Here is a 16194-nt window from a genome sequence, read left to right as displayed (position 1 = left end):
CATTTTTTTTATTCTTGTGGGATAGTTCGTAAAGAATTTGTACCACCTAGTGTCACCGGGAATCAGAAATATTGTCTTGAAGTTCTGGACCATCTGAGAAATAGGGCGATGCAATTTTGAATGGAAATTGCAGACGATTGGATCCCTTGAGCTTCATCATGATGAGCCCACGCAAGCAACATTATCAGTTTGTGAATTTCTGGCAAGAAAGTTTATTCCTGTGCTTACGCAGGCTCCTTATTCTCCAGATTTGTCACCTTGTGATTTTTATTTGTTTCCAAAATTAAAATTGAGAATCAAGGGCTGTCACTTTCAAACACTTGACAGCATTCAGAAGGCTGTAACTGACACCATCAAGACCCTAACAGAAGCTGACTTCCAATCCTGCCATGAGACGAGGAAAATTCACTGGGCCAACTGTGTTGCATCAGAGGGATGTTATTTTGAAGCGGACAGTGTTGATTTAGATGAATAATTGAATAAATGATTTTGTACAAAATTAATCTCATTACTTTGTTAACATACCTCATATGTATCTGGAATGCTACAGGCTATCATGTGAACATGTAACTTTGAGTGCCATAAACACAAGTGCACACTTATGTGAATAAGTGGTGATGATATTACATGACCTGAAATATTTGTATGTGGAAATAACAATATTAATTATTATTTTATAAGTTATCAGTCTTAGAATAACCCAGTTACAATATCAGTCTTACATGGCTTGATACCAGTGTAATCAGACAGGCCAGTCTGTAAGTAGCGCTCTAAACTTGTATTCAGGAGGTGCTCGATACAAATCTCAGTTGGGTCATCAGCTATCCTGACTAAGGTTTAGTTGTTTTGGCAGTCTCTCCAGGCAGATGTCAGGACTGTATCTGTATGTGTCCACTGATACTGACAAAGAATTGGTTAATATGATTATTTCTGGTCCTAGGTTTGCTCTTGAGGAACTTTTTCCATTCTTCTACAAATGGGGTTTTCCTGCACTCTTGAATTCCTGGATGAATTTCTTATTGAGAAACACAGGGCAGCTCTTGTAAGAAGGATGGGCTCCATTACAGTTTACACAGTGAGCTTGGGACAGGGTGCCTCGCCATGCCCACTCTCACCACAAATGCAGTGCTGAACATAAATCATTGCTGGGTATACCCAGATGGCCAACAGTGAGAACATCACATTGGATTTAGGATTTGCACTCATATACTGACTCTTTCATGGTCACAGGCAGGGTAGGGGCTTTGAGTGTCAAGAACACCATCTGAAGAGGGAGTGGTTTCCATTGCTCTTCCCAGTTAACCTTTACACTCTTGACGTGGGCCAATTGGCAAAGGCAGAACTGAGTTTGTTTGTCATCTCATCCAGACAGTCGGTGCTAATGACTACCTGGAGGATTTTAAGGAGACATGTTGCTTCACCAAGACAGGAAAGGATTCAGAGAGTTGCACTTTGAGTGGAGTCTGTGCTTGCTGATCATTGTTAACATCCACTAAAAGTGTATGATTCTTCAATCAGGATTCTTGCATGACTTTCACAGTAACAGCATCTAGGGCGTTCTGTGTGCAAAAGGGATTGATATATTTCATTGTCTTCTTGGTACTCTGCAGTTTGAATGTTATAAACCATGGTGCCAGCATTTTAATATTGACTATTCTCTTGGCTTTAATACTACTGTAGTCTCATTTAGAAGCTGATGATTGTGGTTTTAAGTCTGTAGGAGCTATGATGGAAAGGTCCTCCTTCTGGAACCATTGGCATCAGCCTGCCATAGGAGAGAGAAAGAGAAGACAGGATGCTCAAATCTTCTGGTGTGTGCTAGTGTGGGGACATCTGCCATGACCAGGTCCCATGAAATAACTGAGAGGAGTTAACCTTTCCAGGACATCATTGGCAAATCCTGCACCACTGATGAGTGTGGACTTCAGGTCCCTATGATAGAAATAATGGCCCATGACTCTCCACTCTGTGCAGTGCAAACATATATCTGCATAGGCCTATGTGGCTTCAGAATACTTCTGGTTGATTACTTCATAACTCCAAGTCAGTGATAACATGTCAGATTGACACAGCAAAACCAATAATCATGCAACTGTCAGAGTGTCTGTGCCATCTGGGCCCCTAATGAGCCACTGCGTGAGTGTGCATGATTCATGATCAGACTCTGCACCTATACTTGCATGTAGGGGCAATTAGTTCCCCACAGGGACACACAAATTGGAAGTTACGCCAAAGCCATGGGACAACTGCAGAGGTAAGAAAGATCCCTGCTGGTGAGACAGGAGTTTACAGCTCTAGGGGAACAAGAGGAGGAGGAGGACTGTGATGTATACAGACGTGGCGAAAACAGAATGGTATAGATGACATGAAAATGCAGTTTATTTCTGTACTGTGGAAGTTTAGGATCTTTTATTTATTTTGCAGACACAGAAGCATGTCCGAGTCTATGACTTGGCTAAACAAGAATTAGTGAAGAAGTTACATTCAAATTCTAAGTGGATTTCATCTATTGCTATCCATCCAGGTAATTCCTCTATGATGTTTTTTGTGGTATAGTATATATCTACAGTGCTGAACAGCTTTACAAATAAGGAATTGTTAAAAATACAGTTGGAAGAAGGCAATTTGATTTTTCCATACATACATCTAAACTTTCTGAATGTGGGGCTGCATATCAGTACAAGGGAAGATTACAAACTGTACATGGAAAAAAAAGAGTGTATGGTGGTAATGTGGAAAGAACAGCTATTAGTGAAATAGTCTGTCAATATTTATTTTATATCTGAGAGGCAAATTACTCAACCATCAACTGTTGCATTTTGTCAGTTTGTGACTGAAAGAAATGTTGAACTTAAGTTTTGTACTAGATGATGGCTTTTGTGGTGCTCTCTTGCCAGCTGAAGAAAATGGTTAGGTTTTTATGATGAAGTCTGCTTTCTATAAGCAAGTCTTGCCCAGAATATTTCATCTAGATAAGATCAGCATATTGTTATTCTATGAAGCTTAGTACTTACTTACCCATGAGGCCGCGCCATAGCTCAAGTGATTAGTCACTGGCTTTCCACCGCGGCGGCCTGGGTTCGATCCCGGGTCTGGTCAAGTGGGATTTGTGGTGGACAAAGTGGCGCTGGGCAGGTTTTCTCCGAGTACTTTGGTTTCCCCTGCCAATCTTCATTCGACCAATTGCTCCACAATCACCCTCACCTATCATCTGCGGCTGGTACAGTAGGCCAGAAGTGGCCGCAGTACAAGGGACTTAGTCCCACCCCACTAGCAATAAAGAGAAAAATACTCACTCATGGAGCTGAGCCCTTCTGGAGGAGCCGCCAATTCTGCAGTTACTCAAGAATTTCCCAGCATTTTATGGAACCGAAAGGTTTATTACCATGTTCACAAGAGCCCTCCACTGGTCCCTATTCTGAGCCAGATCAGTACAATCCATAACATCCAATCCTATCTCTCTAAGATCCATTTTAATATTGTCCACCCACCTACACCTTGGTCTTCCCAGTGGTCTCTTTCCTTCTGGCTTTCGCACCAATATCTTGTATGCATTCCTCGTCTCCCCCATTCATGCTACATGCCCTGCCCACTTCATCCTCCTTTATTTGATCATTCTAATTATACTTGGAGAAGAGTCTATCAAGCTTAGTATCTTATAATTAGAGCTGTTGATCAATTCCTGGTGCGAAAATATTTAAAAGGAACAGTGATGCCACATCAGCTGATCCTGTAGCTTAGATAGGGGGATGGTCAGGTTATTGAAGTTAAACATTTACAGTGAAGTATGTTTTTAACAAGTTGCTCTTGAAATTTCGGTGGGGGTATAGTCCAATGTGTGCACTTATAATATAGTGTGAAGAGTTGAAATCAAGGTAGACATCAGATGCTTGTTATCAGAAGAGGAACATAACATGTCATGTTGCTACTGCTGTTTATATTAGATGAATGATTATTGACTTCTAGGTGGAGACAACCTCTTGGTTGGAACATACGACCGCAAAATGTTATGGTTTGACCTAGACCTCTCAACGAAACCATACCAGACACTGCGTCTACATGGAACAGCAGTGAGGGGTGTAGCATACCACAAGCAGTACCCTCTATTTGCATCAGGGTCAGATGATCGTAGCCTTATTATTTGTCATGGAATGGTATACAAGTAAGTACATTGTACTTTCACAGATGAAATGTTTTTACCTCCATGAAACTTCTTTTGTAGTTGTAATTTTACAGGGAACGATATGACGACCATGGAGACACACAATCTCCGGTGCAGTGTAGTTGTAGCAGGGTACTTAGCCATACTGAGGAGACTGGGTTAATGTCTAGTCTATAACTTGATTCAGTCAGCCACAGATTTTGTGTTCATACTTAACACAGAAAGAACTTCATAGCTCAGTCGGTGTAGTGACTAGGCCATGGGTTGGATGACTGGAGGAATCAGGATTCAATTCCTGGTAATGTGACTATAAATAAGATATTTAAAGATGATTGTGACCCCTATCACACATAATGTAATCTTCAGCATCATGTTGACAAGACAGCATAAAAAGCATCTACCTCCATTCATCGCTGACTTCAGCATATTATTAATTTTAAACATCTTAAGGATTTGCAGTTATATTTACATCTTTATGTAAATTATGTATAGTTTCCTTGAGTAGTGGTTGCCCCCTGAAGATACTGCATACTCTTGATCACTTTATAGCATATTGTAACCATATTGTATTGTGTGTTATTTTAGTTGTGTGACTTATGTAATCTATTACATGTATACATCTATAATCAAATGGACTATTTCCACATCCTAGGATTTTTGCCTGTATGGATATATGGAAAATAAAGGAAATGAATGAATGAATGCATGAATAACATAAAAGCCTTTGTATGTATAAGTATGTAAGTAGTGTGTATGTATTCACTCACACTGAACCAGATTTTGCTCACCATTAAGCACTCTTCGCATTTATAAAGAGTAAACTGCATTGCACTGGTTCATATAGGATGTGTTGTCAAAATGGCACTAAGTCTGTTCCAACACTGGGCAAATTAGGTATCACCTGAAGAACATGTCATAGATGAAATATAAGTTTGCTTGATGGTAATATCTGCCCATTATCTTGACTTGATTTACACCTTATCCCCTCATGAAGAAAGCAGTCTTCTGGGATGTGGCGCCATGTAGATATTGTGTTAACACAATTGTGTTCACTGCCATGAAAACCTCAAATCTTACATAATTGTGTTATGTTTTCCATTACCATTTTCACTTTAAAGTGCATGTAATATGAATTACATTTCTGTTCTAAATATGATTTACCAAATTGTAATAACCAAGGTGTACTTATTTGCTTTCAGTGATCTCCTTCAGAATCCATTAATCGTACCACTGAAGAGATTAAGCAACCATGAACCGTACAATGACTTTGGCATATTTGATGTCATTTTCCATCCAACGCAACCTTGGGTTTTCTCCAGTGGAGCTGACAAAACCATACGTCTGTACACATGACACCACAGTGATCATATATGTCAGAGGTAATAAGGAAGAGAATGAACAGCTTACTTGCTTGTTCATATTTTAATCCCCCGAAGGGTATTTGTAATTCCCTGTATACAAATAAATTGCAGTTGGAGCCATGTGACTTTGAGTCATTAAATCTGTCTCACATGGTGAGCCATGTATTTATATTGCTGCATAATAGCTCAAATTAAAACGGAAGCACTTTCATGCAGAACATTCTTCGTGGTTTACTTTGTATCCAATAAATGACAACTGGATATATGAATATCCAGCGATTATTCTTACAGTAGGGACATGTAAGCAAATGAGAATTCTTCAAAGCAGTAATACTACTGAAATTTGGAAAACAGAAATAGACATGATTTCAGAAAATGAGATCAAGTTTGAGTTATGTATTAAGGCAGTTATACATCGGTTCAAAGAAATCATGATTTTGATGCAGTAGTGGTTACAGAGTAGCATGTGACTGCAACTCATGGCCAGCAAATGAGGTTTAAAAGGACAAAATGATTTAGGGTGGGAAAATTATGATTGCAGTCCCAGGCTCATTGCAAATGTCAGCCACTGAATCATTTCATTTTGTGATTAAGACTCATAGTAAAGGTGAAGTTTCTGTGCCTAAGCGGCATCAAATGATGATGTACGAGGGAGTGTAGGTAAAGTTTTACACATTCTGTGTTTTGGCATTAAATAGAGGTGAGTGGTCACCTCATTGCTACTGTAACAATGAATACAGAATTGATATGCAAGACAACAAATGGTGACTGTCTAAGGAAACAAATACATTTATGATTTTTGTGAGTATATTTTTTTTAGTTTCTTTGACAGTTTGGGCACTGTAGACTTATATACTGACAGTGCTTTGAAGCTTTTCTCAAATGCATATGTCATATGTGCATCTAAAATATAATTACTTAATGACATTACATGACCTGATCCTAGCCCTTTTGAGGTTGAAAGTGCTATTCCAAAATTGAAACGGTATAAATCACTAGGTAGTGATCATATTCCGGCAAACTTATTCAAGCAGGAAGCGAAATATTACATTCTAAGATCCACAATCTAATTACTGATTGCCTGATCAGTGGAGGGAGTCTACTTGTATTATTGTACCAGTTCACAAGAAGGGTGATAAAACTGACTAGTAATTATCGGGGGATATCACTGCTATCAACTTCATACAAAATTTCGTCCAATATTCTTCTCTCAAGGTTAAATCCATATATAGATGAAATTATTGGGGATCATCAGTGTGGGTTTCGACATAACAGATCAACTACAGATCAGATCTTCTGCGTTCGTCAGATATTGGAGAAAAAATGGGAGTATGATGAGGAAAGTATTGTACAGTATTCTGATAGTTTGGGATCCCTTGAAACTAGTTAGGTTGATTAAAATGTGTTTAAATGAAACGTATAGTAAAGTCCGTGTAGGTAAACATTTGTCTGATAAATTTCCTATACAGAATGGTCTAAAACAAGGAGATGCTTTATCGCCATTCCTTTTCAACTTTGCTTTAGAATATGCCATTAGGAAGGTCCAGGGAAACCAGATAGGACTGAAATTAAATGGGACACATCAGCTGTTGGCTTATGCCGATACCATAAAGAAAAACACACAAACTTTAACTGACGCAAGTAAAGAGGTCGGTCTAGAAGTAAACACAGAGAAAACTAAGTATATGTTTCTGTCTCGTCACCAAAATGCAGTGCAAAATCATGACAAAGATAGGAAACAGATGTTTTGAAAATGAGGCACAGTTCAGATATTTGGGAACAACAATAACAGATCGAAACCTGATTCAGGAGGAAATTAAGAGAAGATTGAACTCGGGTAATGCTTGCTATCATTCAGTCCAGAACCTTTTGTCTTCTTGTCTGCTCTCCAAACACATCAAAATTGGAATATACAAAACTCTAATTTTGCCTGTGGTTCTGTATGGGTGTGAAACTTGGTCTCTGACATTAAGGGGGGAACATAGACTGAGGGTGTTTGAGAATATTTGGACCGAAGAGAAATGAAGTGACAGGAGTTAGAAGAAAACTGCATAATGAGGAGCTTCATAATTTGTACTCTCCTCCAAATATATAGAATGATCAAGTCAAGGAGGACGAGGTGGGCAGGGCATGTAGCACGAATGGGGGAGACGAATGCATATAGGATATTGGTGGGAAAACCAGAAGGAAACAGACCACTGGGAAGACCAAGGCCTAGGTGGGTGGACAATATTAAAGTGGATCTTAGATGGGATGGTATGGATTGGATTGATCTGGCGCAGGATAGGGACCAGTGGAGGGCTCTTGTGAACACGGTAATGAACCTTCGGGTTCCATAAAATGCTGGGAAATTCTTGAGTAGCTGCAGAATTGGCAGCTCCTTGAGAAGGGCTCAGCTCCATGAGTAAGTAAGTAAATGACATTACATGGGCTCTGTTTTCCGTTTGGTCCACGCAGAATAGTTATAAGGGAGACAGATGGGGCAATCCAGATAGCGAGTGCTGTGTGCAGTTCTGAATGCGAGTTAGTGAAGGAACGATGTGAGCATAATAGAATATGAGGAGTGCCAGCAAGGGACTATTTTTAAGGAAAATTAAACTGTACATTAATTTGAATTATGAGTCTCCATCCTTGAAGCAATATATTATTTATTAAGTAGTCATGTAAAAGTCCAACTTCACATCTTTGCTGTTTACAAATTTAAAATATAAGTCTATACTCTTCTTAAGAAGCCTGTGTTAGGTTCTTAAGAAATGCAAAACTGTGGAATGACTGGTACCTTGTAAAGTGCATAATTTGACTAACTACTGCATGATGTGGTCCACATAATGTATAGTTCTTCAGCTTCATACCACTTCACGGGAAGATATGTGTACAGTATTGCATTCCTATTCTGTCTTCACTCTAACACTAATTTGGTTGTCTTCCCACTACCCTTATGATGCAGACCATGGTAAAGTGAAAATTCTCGGTTAATATATGCAAGCAGAATATCTGTCACAAGGAAGATCTGGAAGAAAGAAACATCACTTGAACTCTTACTAGTTCCCAGACTTTTTAACACTTGTGTAACGAGTCATCACAGTTCATAGTATTTTATTTTAAATCATGTGTGGGTGTTGTATGTCTTTCCAGAAGTGAATTTCATACTTACTTGAGCAGTTGCAAATGCGAGTGTAACCCCAAAGTAAAAGTTTGCATTTGCAGATCGTGAATAAATCCAGAGATGCCATACAATAGGACCCATCGCAGATGTAATGAGGAAGGAACAGCCAACAACAAATCCTTGCTGCATAACTATAAGAACAAGAAATTAAATTATTTAGTAAACAAAGCCTGAAATGTTTCACATGACATGCTGATATTTCGTATGAATCAGAACTCACAATTGAATAGGTGTTTCCACATGGGAAGGAGAGCAAGGTAGAAGCCCACATCTCCAAGACTAGGATATGACTTGAATACTGCCATGAGGGCCGTCAGACTTGCAGCTAGCAGCATGGGTTCATCATGAAGGCGGAAAGTGAGAGGAACTAAATATAACAGAGTAGCATTGATCTGGAATACACATATAAAGAGAAGACGGAAGTTCTCGAACATCTCCGTGAAGAAATACCAGAACAAGCCCACATTAGGTCGTAAGTCTGGAACATTTAAACTGCAACAGAACATTAATACAACTAATTAGTCACATACTGTATATTTAAATGCTGGGAAATTCTTGAGTAGGTGCAGAATTGGCCGCTCCTCAAGAAGGGCTCAGCTCCATTAGTGAGTAAGTACTGTATATTTTAAATCACTAGGACAACATTTTTATGTCACACTGGAAACAGTGATTAAACATCTAACATTCTAAAGGCCATAAGACTTAAACTGCCTGACATGCTTGAATTGGTTCGAGCAACACTTTAGCACTGAGTTATCCAACTTCCATAATTTTTGTTCTACCATGTTAAAAAGCCCATATCATCAATGATTAACAATACTGCTAGGCACTAAAGCAATATTAAACAAATAGTATGAAACTGGGCTAGATGAAGTAGGTTGCCATCAAATTTCTTTTCAGGCGGAATTCAGACCATTCCACTCACTTTTATTGAACCTGAAACGATCTCAAGAAGTTTTACATTTGGCTACAAATATGTCAGCCAGTGTTAACCTCTTTCATGCCTTCATGGACATCAAGTTATGACAAGGCAAGACTGAAACAAATTGTGATAGTCACACAAGTTCTTTAAGATTAATATTTTCTATAAACCATCTCATTCATTAATCCATGTAACTATCATAACAAGCTTTTTGAAAAGTCAGTGCAGCTATTAATGACAGCAAGGAAATAGTACATGTAAAGGTGAGATGATCTTGTGACAGTATGAAGTACTACAGAATTTGATGGAATAGTAGCAGACATGCCACAGAAGTCAGTTTGGTCATCATACATGATAAATCCTGATGAATCTGTCTGTACAGCTTTTCACACTGGGATATGACAGTTTGAAGTATAAATATCATACAAAGGAGCCTCTTTGGCACCTACATGAATCCGTAGGTTGCATGAAGAAATTCCCAGCCACCAGTCAACTCTGATGATATATACAGCAACAACAGTAAAGCTGATATAAATGTAACAACAGTGAGAATGCAGGAACTAGCTCGTAGAGATTGTTTATCTTCTAGTGAACTACTACTCTCTGCTCGGGCAAGATAAATTGATGCTGGTACAAGCAGTGTAGCTGGATACAAGGACTGCAATGTTGCAAGTGCTAATACACTGCAGCAAGCAATTCTCTGACCTAAAATCATACATACATGTTAATTTATACAAAACTGGAAATTTTTACTGTGCAGCACATGCACAAAAACTGTTTAAATATCATCTTATAATCTGTCCAGGCAGAGACTGACTAAAAAATTAAAATAATTCAAATTTTTGGATGCACATGTAATCTTACAATTCAGTAATTATAGACCAAAGGTATAATTATGACAAAAAAAAAAGTTGAATTTTGAACACACAGACACTAGGAACTATACAAGTTTGTTAATGTTAATTAAACTCATTTTGAAAAAAGTGCAGGGCTTATGATGCAGACAAGCATATGAACTGTGACCTGCTGAACTATATGACTCAGAGCGCACGCATCACACTACTATTCTTTGTATTAATGGCTCAACATTTATACCCTGTTGGTGTTTGGTTCAAACCCTTGTGGAGCTAGCAGGGTTTCAGCTTTGTAGATAGAATTTCATGCACATCTACACTCCTTTACTTTAAAAAAAAGGGGGGGGGGGATTATCTAGAAATAAAAGTTGTCAAATCACCTTGCACTAAAAACTGTGACTGTCTCTGATATAAAGCTGTATGATTTTCAACTTAGATAGCTACAGTAGGATGACCAGAATTTTGACGTACGTCTCCTGCACCTCCTATGGTGTTATTTCTTAGTTACTTAATAACATGGCCACACCACAGCTCAGGTGGTTAGTCACTGACTTCCCATCATGGTGACCCAGGTTTGATCCCAGGTCAAGTAATGTGGGATTAAGTGGCACTGGGGCAGGTTTTCTCCACATACTTTGGTTTCCCCTGCCATTTCTCATTTCACCGACTGCTCCACATCTGTCATCCGGGGCTAGTGCAGTAGGCCAAATGGTGGCCAACGTACCAAGTGGACTGTCTCACTCCACCACAAGAAACTAAAAACTACTTAACACTTTCAAATCTGCAGTGAACAGAACTATGATAGCAGCTATGAGTAATTTTGAAGCAAGAGCCCAAGCCTTTACAGAAAGAAAAATAATACTCTACTATTCATACGATCCAAAAGTTTGTGATGGTACATAGTACAAATATTATGTTTCTGGACATTATCCACCGCCCTGTGTATATTTCAAAATTCAACTGGATTCTATCTCCATCTTCAGGTAAAACCTACTTAGTTGGGCCCAATCGATAAAGCTAGTCCCTATCTCCATACTTTTAACACCATCCTGTTTATATTTCAAAACATTTTGGAAACAATCCAGTCTCCGAAACTTTGTGTTTGTAAATATAAATAGGATGGTGTTTTAGATAAAAACAGACAATGGATAATGTTCAGAAACAATATTTGTACTCTGCTATGCAATTTGACACATCTGACTCATTATACACAATAAAACCAAAATTCTCGAAGCTGAAAAGGTGTAAATCGCAAGGTACTGATTAAATTCTGGCAGGACTGATTTAAGGAGGACATGAAAAATTATATTCCGAGATCCATGAACTTATTAATTCTATTTGTAATAAGGAAGAATGACTAGCAGTAATTTAATATCATGAACCACATAAAATTTTATGTTCTCTCAAGGTTAATCATATAAGATGAAATTATTTGGATTTCAATGTACTAGATCAAATAATGACCATATATTCTGCATACATCATATACTGGGGGAGGCAGAAAAGGGTTAAATATGACATCAGATATTTATAGAATCAAGAAACCCCATGATTCAGTACTGTACATCAATCTAACTGACGTTCCCTTACCAAATATTATAAGGATAATCAGTTCAAAGAAGATGAATAGGACGTGACATGCATGGGACAGAGGAGAAATGCATGCAAAGTTTTGGTTGGAAAACCTGCAGAAACATTTGGAAGAACAAGATAAAGAGAACAATAATAAAACATCTAAAGGAAACAGTGAGGGTGTGGACTGGACTAATTTTACTCAGGATGGGAACCAGTGGCATGTCCTTGTGAATGTGGTAATGAATCTTTGGGTTCTACAAAAGGCACGAATTTTCTTTACCAGCTGAGCAATTATTTGTTTCTAAAGGATGACTGCTCTATAATGCTACTTAATTAAATAGTGCAGGAGAACCTATTTTAAAACAAACCTTTTATCATTAATAAAAATGTAAATGCAAGGCAAAGATTAGCAAATACTGTTGTGGTCTGACCAACACAGCTGAATATGATATATGGGTTAAAGAGATATGCAGATGCTACATAAACTGGTGGTAACACAAGATCTGACTGTTTCAGAAGAAGTGTTTCTGTGCCTTTGGCATATTTTTCTTTTTTCCTCATTTGTCTTGAAAACTGAAAAAGAAAATAACACATTAGTGGCCAATTTTATCAGACATAAACCTAACCATGTACTTATATTTCAGTGTTCCTGCAATTCTCAGCTATTCCAAGAGAATATAAAATTCTAACTACACATGAAATTAAGCTCTTTATCAACCTACCAGCTCACTCATGAAAGTTTGTGCTGTACGGTACAACACATGTGCAGTAACCAAATCACAAACAATGAAGATGATCCCTATCCACTGTGGTATATGACTTATCAGTTTGTTAAATACAATAAGTCCCAATGGCGTTTCATGGAAATTGTCACCCACATATGGATTTATTCCTTCGCTATATAAATAAGCACCTTCAGTTACTGAAAAAAAAATCAATCTGCATTGTGGAAATTATGATTACTTTGATACATCAAGTTCAAGTTATATTTTGTATGGGATGCTGAAAGACATTACACAGAAACAGAAAAATTACGAATTAACAAGGGTCTTGGTTAGTAACTCAGGATAATCTCCTGAAAGTATGAAGTAGACAGCACATAGGTTACATCAGCAGCATTTGTATGCAGATATATATTACCCTTTCTCCATGAATTTAAAGACGTCGAAATCTCGACACGATCTCCAATGGTCTGTTTATAATCAGAATTGATTAACCAATATCGTATAATGCCAGCAACGGCATATTCCAAATATACCAAGTTATCCATAGGCTGGCTCTTCATAGGTTACCGGAAGATGATCTCTTTAGATTAGTCACAGTATCGACACAAATGGACTAAAAGCCCCATTTATTAAAAGGGGTCATTTAAGCCTTCTAAATTCCATCGACCAATTTCATATAAAATTATCTAACATGTTACTCATATCCTCCTGATAACTCTCACACCACCCCACATTTCAATACGTAAACAAAACACTATGCGAAGCCGAATGTCAGTGCTGGTAACTGAATCTGAATAAAATCAACCCATGTCAACGTTTAGAAACCTGAAATTTTACTTCATGATAATGCAATATGGACACAATCAGTACACAATAAATTAGACGTTTTTCATGGATAACAACAGGTTATACAGCCCAAACCAAAATACTCCGGGACTGAGGAAGGTCTTGGAAAAGAAAGAAGAAGCGAAGTCGGAATAGTGAAGAAGAAGAATAAGAAGAAACACGGAAAGAAGAGTACCGTATTCTGGAACGTGACGCCGTATGGTTTGGTAGTAGTTTACTGACGTTTCGGAGGAATGTATTTGTCTCCATCTTAAGACGAAGAGTAAGCCAAGGGGCGACATGCGTAGCTACTTTTTTAACATCGGCTAATGCCCTTGGAGTGTTTGCACATGGCGGTTATTGGCATTAGGAAGTTGAAGATGTAGGGAAATACGACCGCCTGTGTTGCAACACGCGCTCCTATTGTGCACTTGCTTGGCGTGCGATTTGACCTCGAATGGAGCCGATGCTTCGCAGAAAAGTCGCGTTCTCTCCGAAGCATGGGGTTTGCGAGCTGGAAAACCGCGTTCTTCGTAGCTTCGCACTATAAGGCGGTATCGGCTTTTAGAGCTTTAAGTTTACCAACTTTAGATTCAGTTTTTTCTAATAATGACCCATATGCTTGTGCTTGAAAGTTTAATATTCTGGACTTCTGCACTGTGTGCAGTTGCGCACAAAAAAAAGTATTGTTTAACAATTCCTAATTATGACGAATATTTTTTGATGTATTTTGCAAATGTAGTTACCAAATAACTGAGTATGTTTCCGGGTACAGATAGCATTGTGGGGTAAGTATATCTGGTTTAAATTCCTAGCGCTTGAAGAAATCTTGTTGGAAGGAGCATGCATTGACGATACAAATGAAAGTTAAATTTAGCTTAAGTAGGCCTATGAGATTAGAGATCTGGATTCTCTGCAATACGTTGAAGAAGTCGTGCTGGAAGGAGTTTGCATTGATGGTACAAATGAAAGTTAAATTTAGCTTAAATAGGTCTTTGAGATTAGAGATCTGGATTCTCTGCAATACGTTGAATTTGGGATATTTCTCTTTAGAAGAATTATTGGTTTACAGTAGTTTTGGTGCTACAGATAATGGACATTTTGATGTGTGACAGTTGATTAAATTCTTAGTGTCAGAACCATGAAAGTTCATTTAAATTATGTCTGAGATATTTAAAGTGATTTTGGATATGGTAATCAGTTTTAAAATATTGTAAGTTATTTAATGAGTCAGTATGCAGCATGGGATGATGGAGTGACTGATTAATTGGAAAAGATTTAGAAAGAAGTGTGGGCATGCAGTAGCATAGTTGATTGAGACACTGTGCTACAAACTAGAAGGTCATGGGTTCAATTCCCAATGAGATCATTCAAATTTTCAATTGACCTAATGCTTTCAACTGCACTGTGGCCCTGGGGTCGACTTGGCCTCTAACAGAAATGAGTACCAGAAATCGCTCAGGGAGTAAAGGGTGGCCGGTATGTAACTATGACAACCTCACCACCACATGTGAGCTCATTGTCTAGAAAATGTGGGGATCCTCTACGTCTCACAACCCTATGGGCTTCCACGGCCTGTTACAGGGATAGCTTTACATTTTTTTTTTTACCTTTTTTGAAGGAAGTGGTACTAACAGAAAGGCTAGGTGTGGAGAGGAACATAGGGCAGAGGGATAAGTAATAACCCTTTGAAAACTAAATTGGACATGTACTTTGTTAACATTATTTGTGTTTCTAGTAAACTCACTGGATTTACCATGATTGTATTCAAATACTTAAGGTATAATTTTTTATTTAAATACAGTGTAAAAAGTTTCATTAAATTCTGTGATTTCATGAATAACATTCTGGTGTTTGGTGTCTTAGGTCTTCTATGGGTGTGGATTATTTTTATAAACATTGTACTTTAAATTTACTTGAAGATGAAAGTGACACAGATTTAATTCTGGAAATTTCATAACAATTCTGAAATTCATTCAAAATTTCTGCCAAAGAAAGTCTAGGTTATTATGAACTGAATCATCATAAGCCATGGTTCTGATGAAAGATGCCCAAAATTATTAGATCAAAGGAAAGAAACCAAATTGCAGTGGTTACAGGAACCCCCCCCCAAAAAGAATGGGGATGATCTGAACAATATGAGATGTGAAGCTAGCAGACATTTCAGGCGTAAAAAGAGAGAATATATGAATGACAAAATTGATGAACATTGATGAACAAGAACATTAGAAACCTGTGTAGAGAAATAAATGACTTTAAGAGGGGTTACCAACCTAGAAGTAACTTTTTTATTTTATTGCTAGTGGAATAGGCTAAGTCCCTTGTACTGCGGCCACTTCTGGCCTATTGTACCAGCCCCAGATGATAGGTGAGGGTGATTGTGGAGCAATTGGTGGAATGAAGATTGGCAGGGGAAACCGAAGTACTCGGAGAAAACCTGCCCTAGCGCCACTTTGTCCACCACAAATCCCACTTGAGTAGACCCGGGATCGAATCCGGGTCACCGTGTTGGGAAGCCAGTGACTAGCCGCTTGAGCTATGGTGCAGCCCTAGAAGTAACTTAGTGAAGGATGAGAATGGTAATCTGCTTGCAGATTCCCACAA

The 16194-nt window shown here is 38.3% G+C and overlaps 2 protein-coding genes across 3 annotated transcripts in view; one reads left to right on the top strand and one right to left on the bottom strand.

Moving 5' to 3' along the window:
• Window positions 1–8817, top strand: part of LOC111875447 (ribosome biogenesis protein BOP1 homolog) — a 29812-nt gene extending 20995 nt beyond the window's left edge. Inside the window, exons 11-14 of one of the 2 annotated variants that reach the window (XM_023871706.2) lie at window positions 2425–2524; window positions 3967–4162; window positions 5362–5541; window positions 8731–8817. In XM_023871706.2, coding sequence (XP_023727474.1) covers window positions 2425–2524; window positions 3967–4162; window positions 5362–5515 — 450 coding nt within the window. In that variant the 3' untranslated portion in view covers window positions 5516–5541; window positions 8731–8817. Of the gene's footprint in view, window positions 1–2424; window positions 2525–3966; window positions 4163–5361; window positions 5646–8730 lie in introns of those variants that run through there. The other variant, XM_023871704.2, reaches the window with a different exon arrangement.
• LOC111875448 (phosphatidylinositol glycan anchor biosynthesis class U protein) lies at window positions 8154–13566 on the bottom strand. The gene is made up of 7 exons (XM_023871707.2): window positions 13181–13566; window positions 12763–12962; window positions 12409–12613; window positions 10061–10316; window positions 8910–9181; window positions 8678–8820; window positions 8154–8533 (listed from the first exon to the last, which is right to left on the bottom strand). The coding sequence occupies exons 1-7, from the start codon at window positions 13323–13325 to the stop codon at window positions 8423–8425; spliced, it is 1332 nt and encodes a 443-aa protein (XP_023727475.1). The 5' UTR covers window positions 13326–13566; the 3' UTR covers window positions 8154–8422.
• Between the last annotated feature and the right edge of the window lie 2628 nt (window positions 13567–16194).

The sequence above is a fragment of the Cryptotermes secundus genome, unplaced genomic scaffold (genome assembly GCF_002891405.2).
Source record: "Cryptotermes secundus unplaced genomic scaffold, Csec_1.0 scaffold304, whole genome shotgun sequence".
Classification (NCBI taxonomy): domain Eukaryota; kingdom Metazoa; phylum Arthropoda; class Insecta; order Blattodea; family Kalotermitidae; genus Cryptotermes; species Cryptotermes secundus.
Note: the sequence above shows the minus strand (reverse complement) of the source record. Positions and strands in the feature narration are given on the sequence as shown.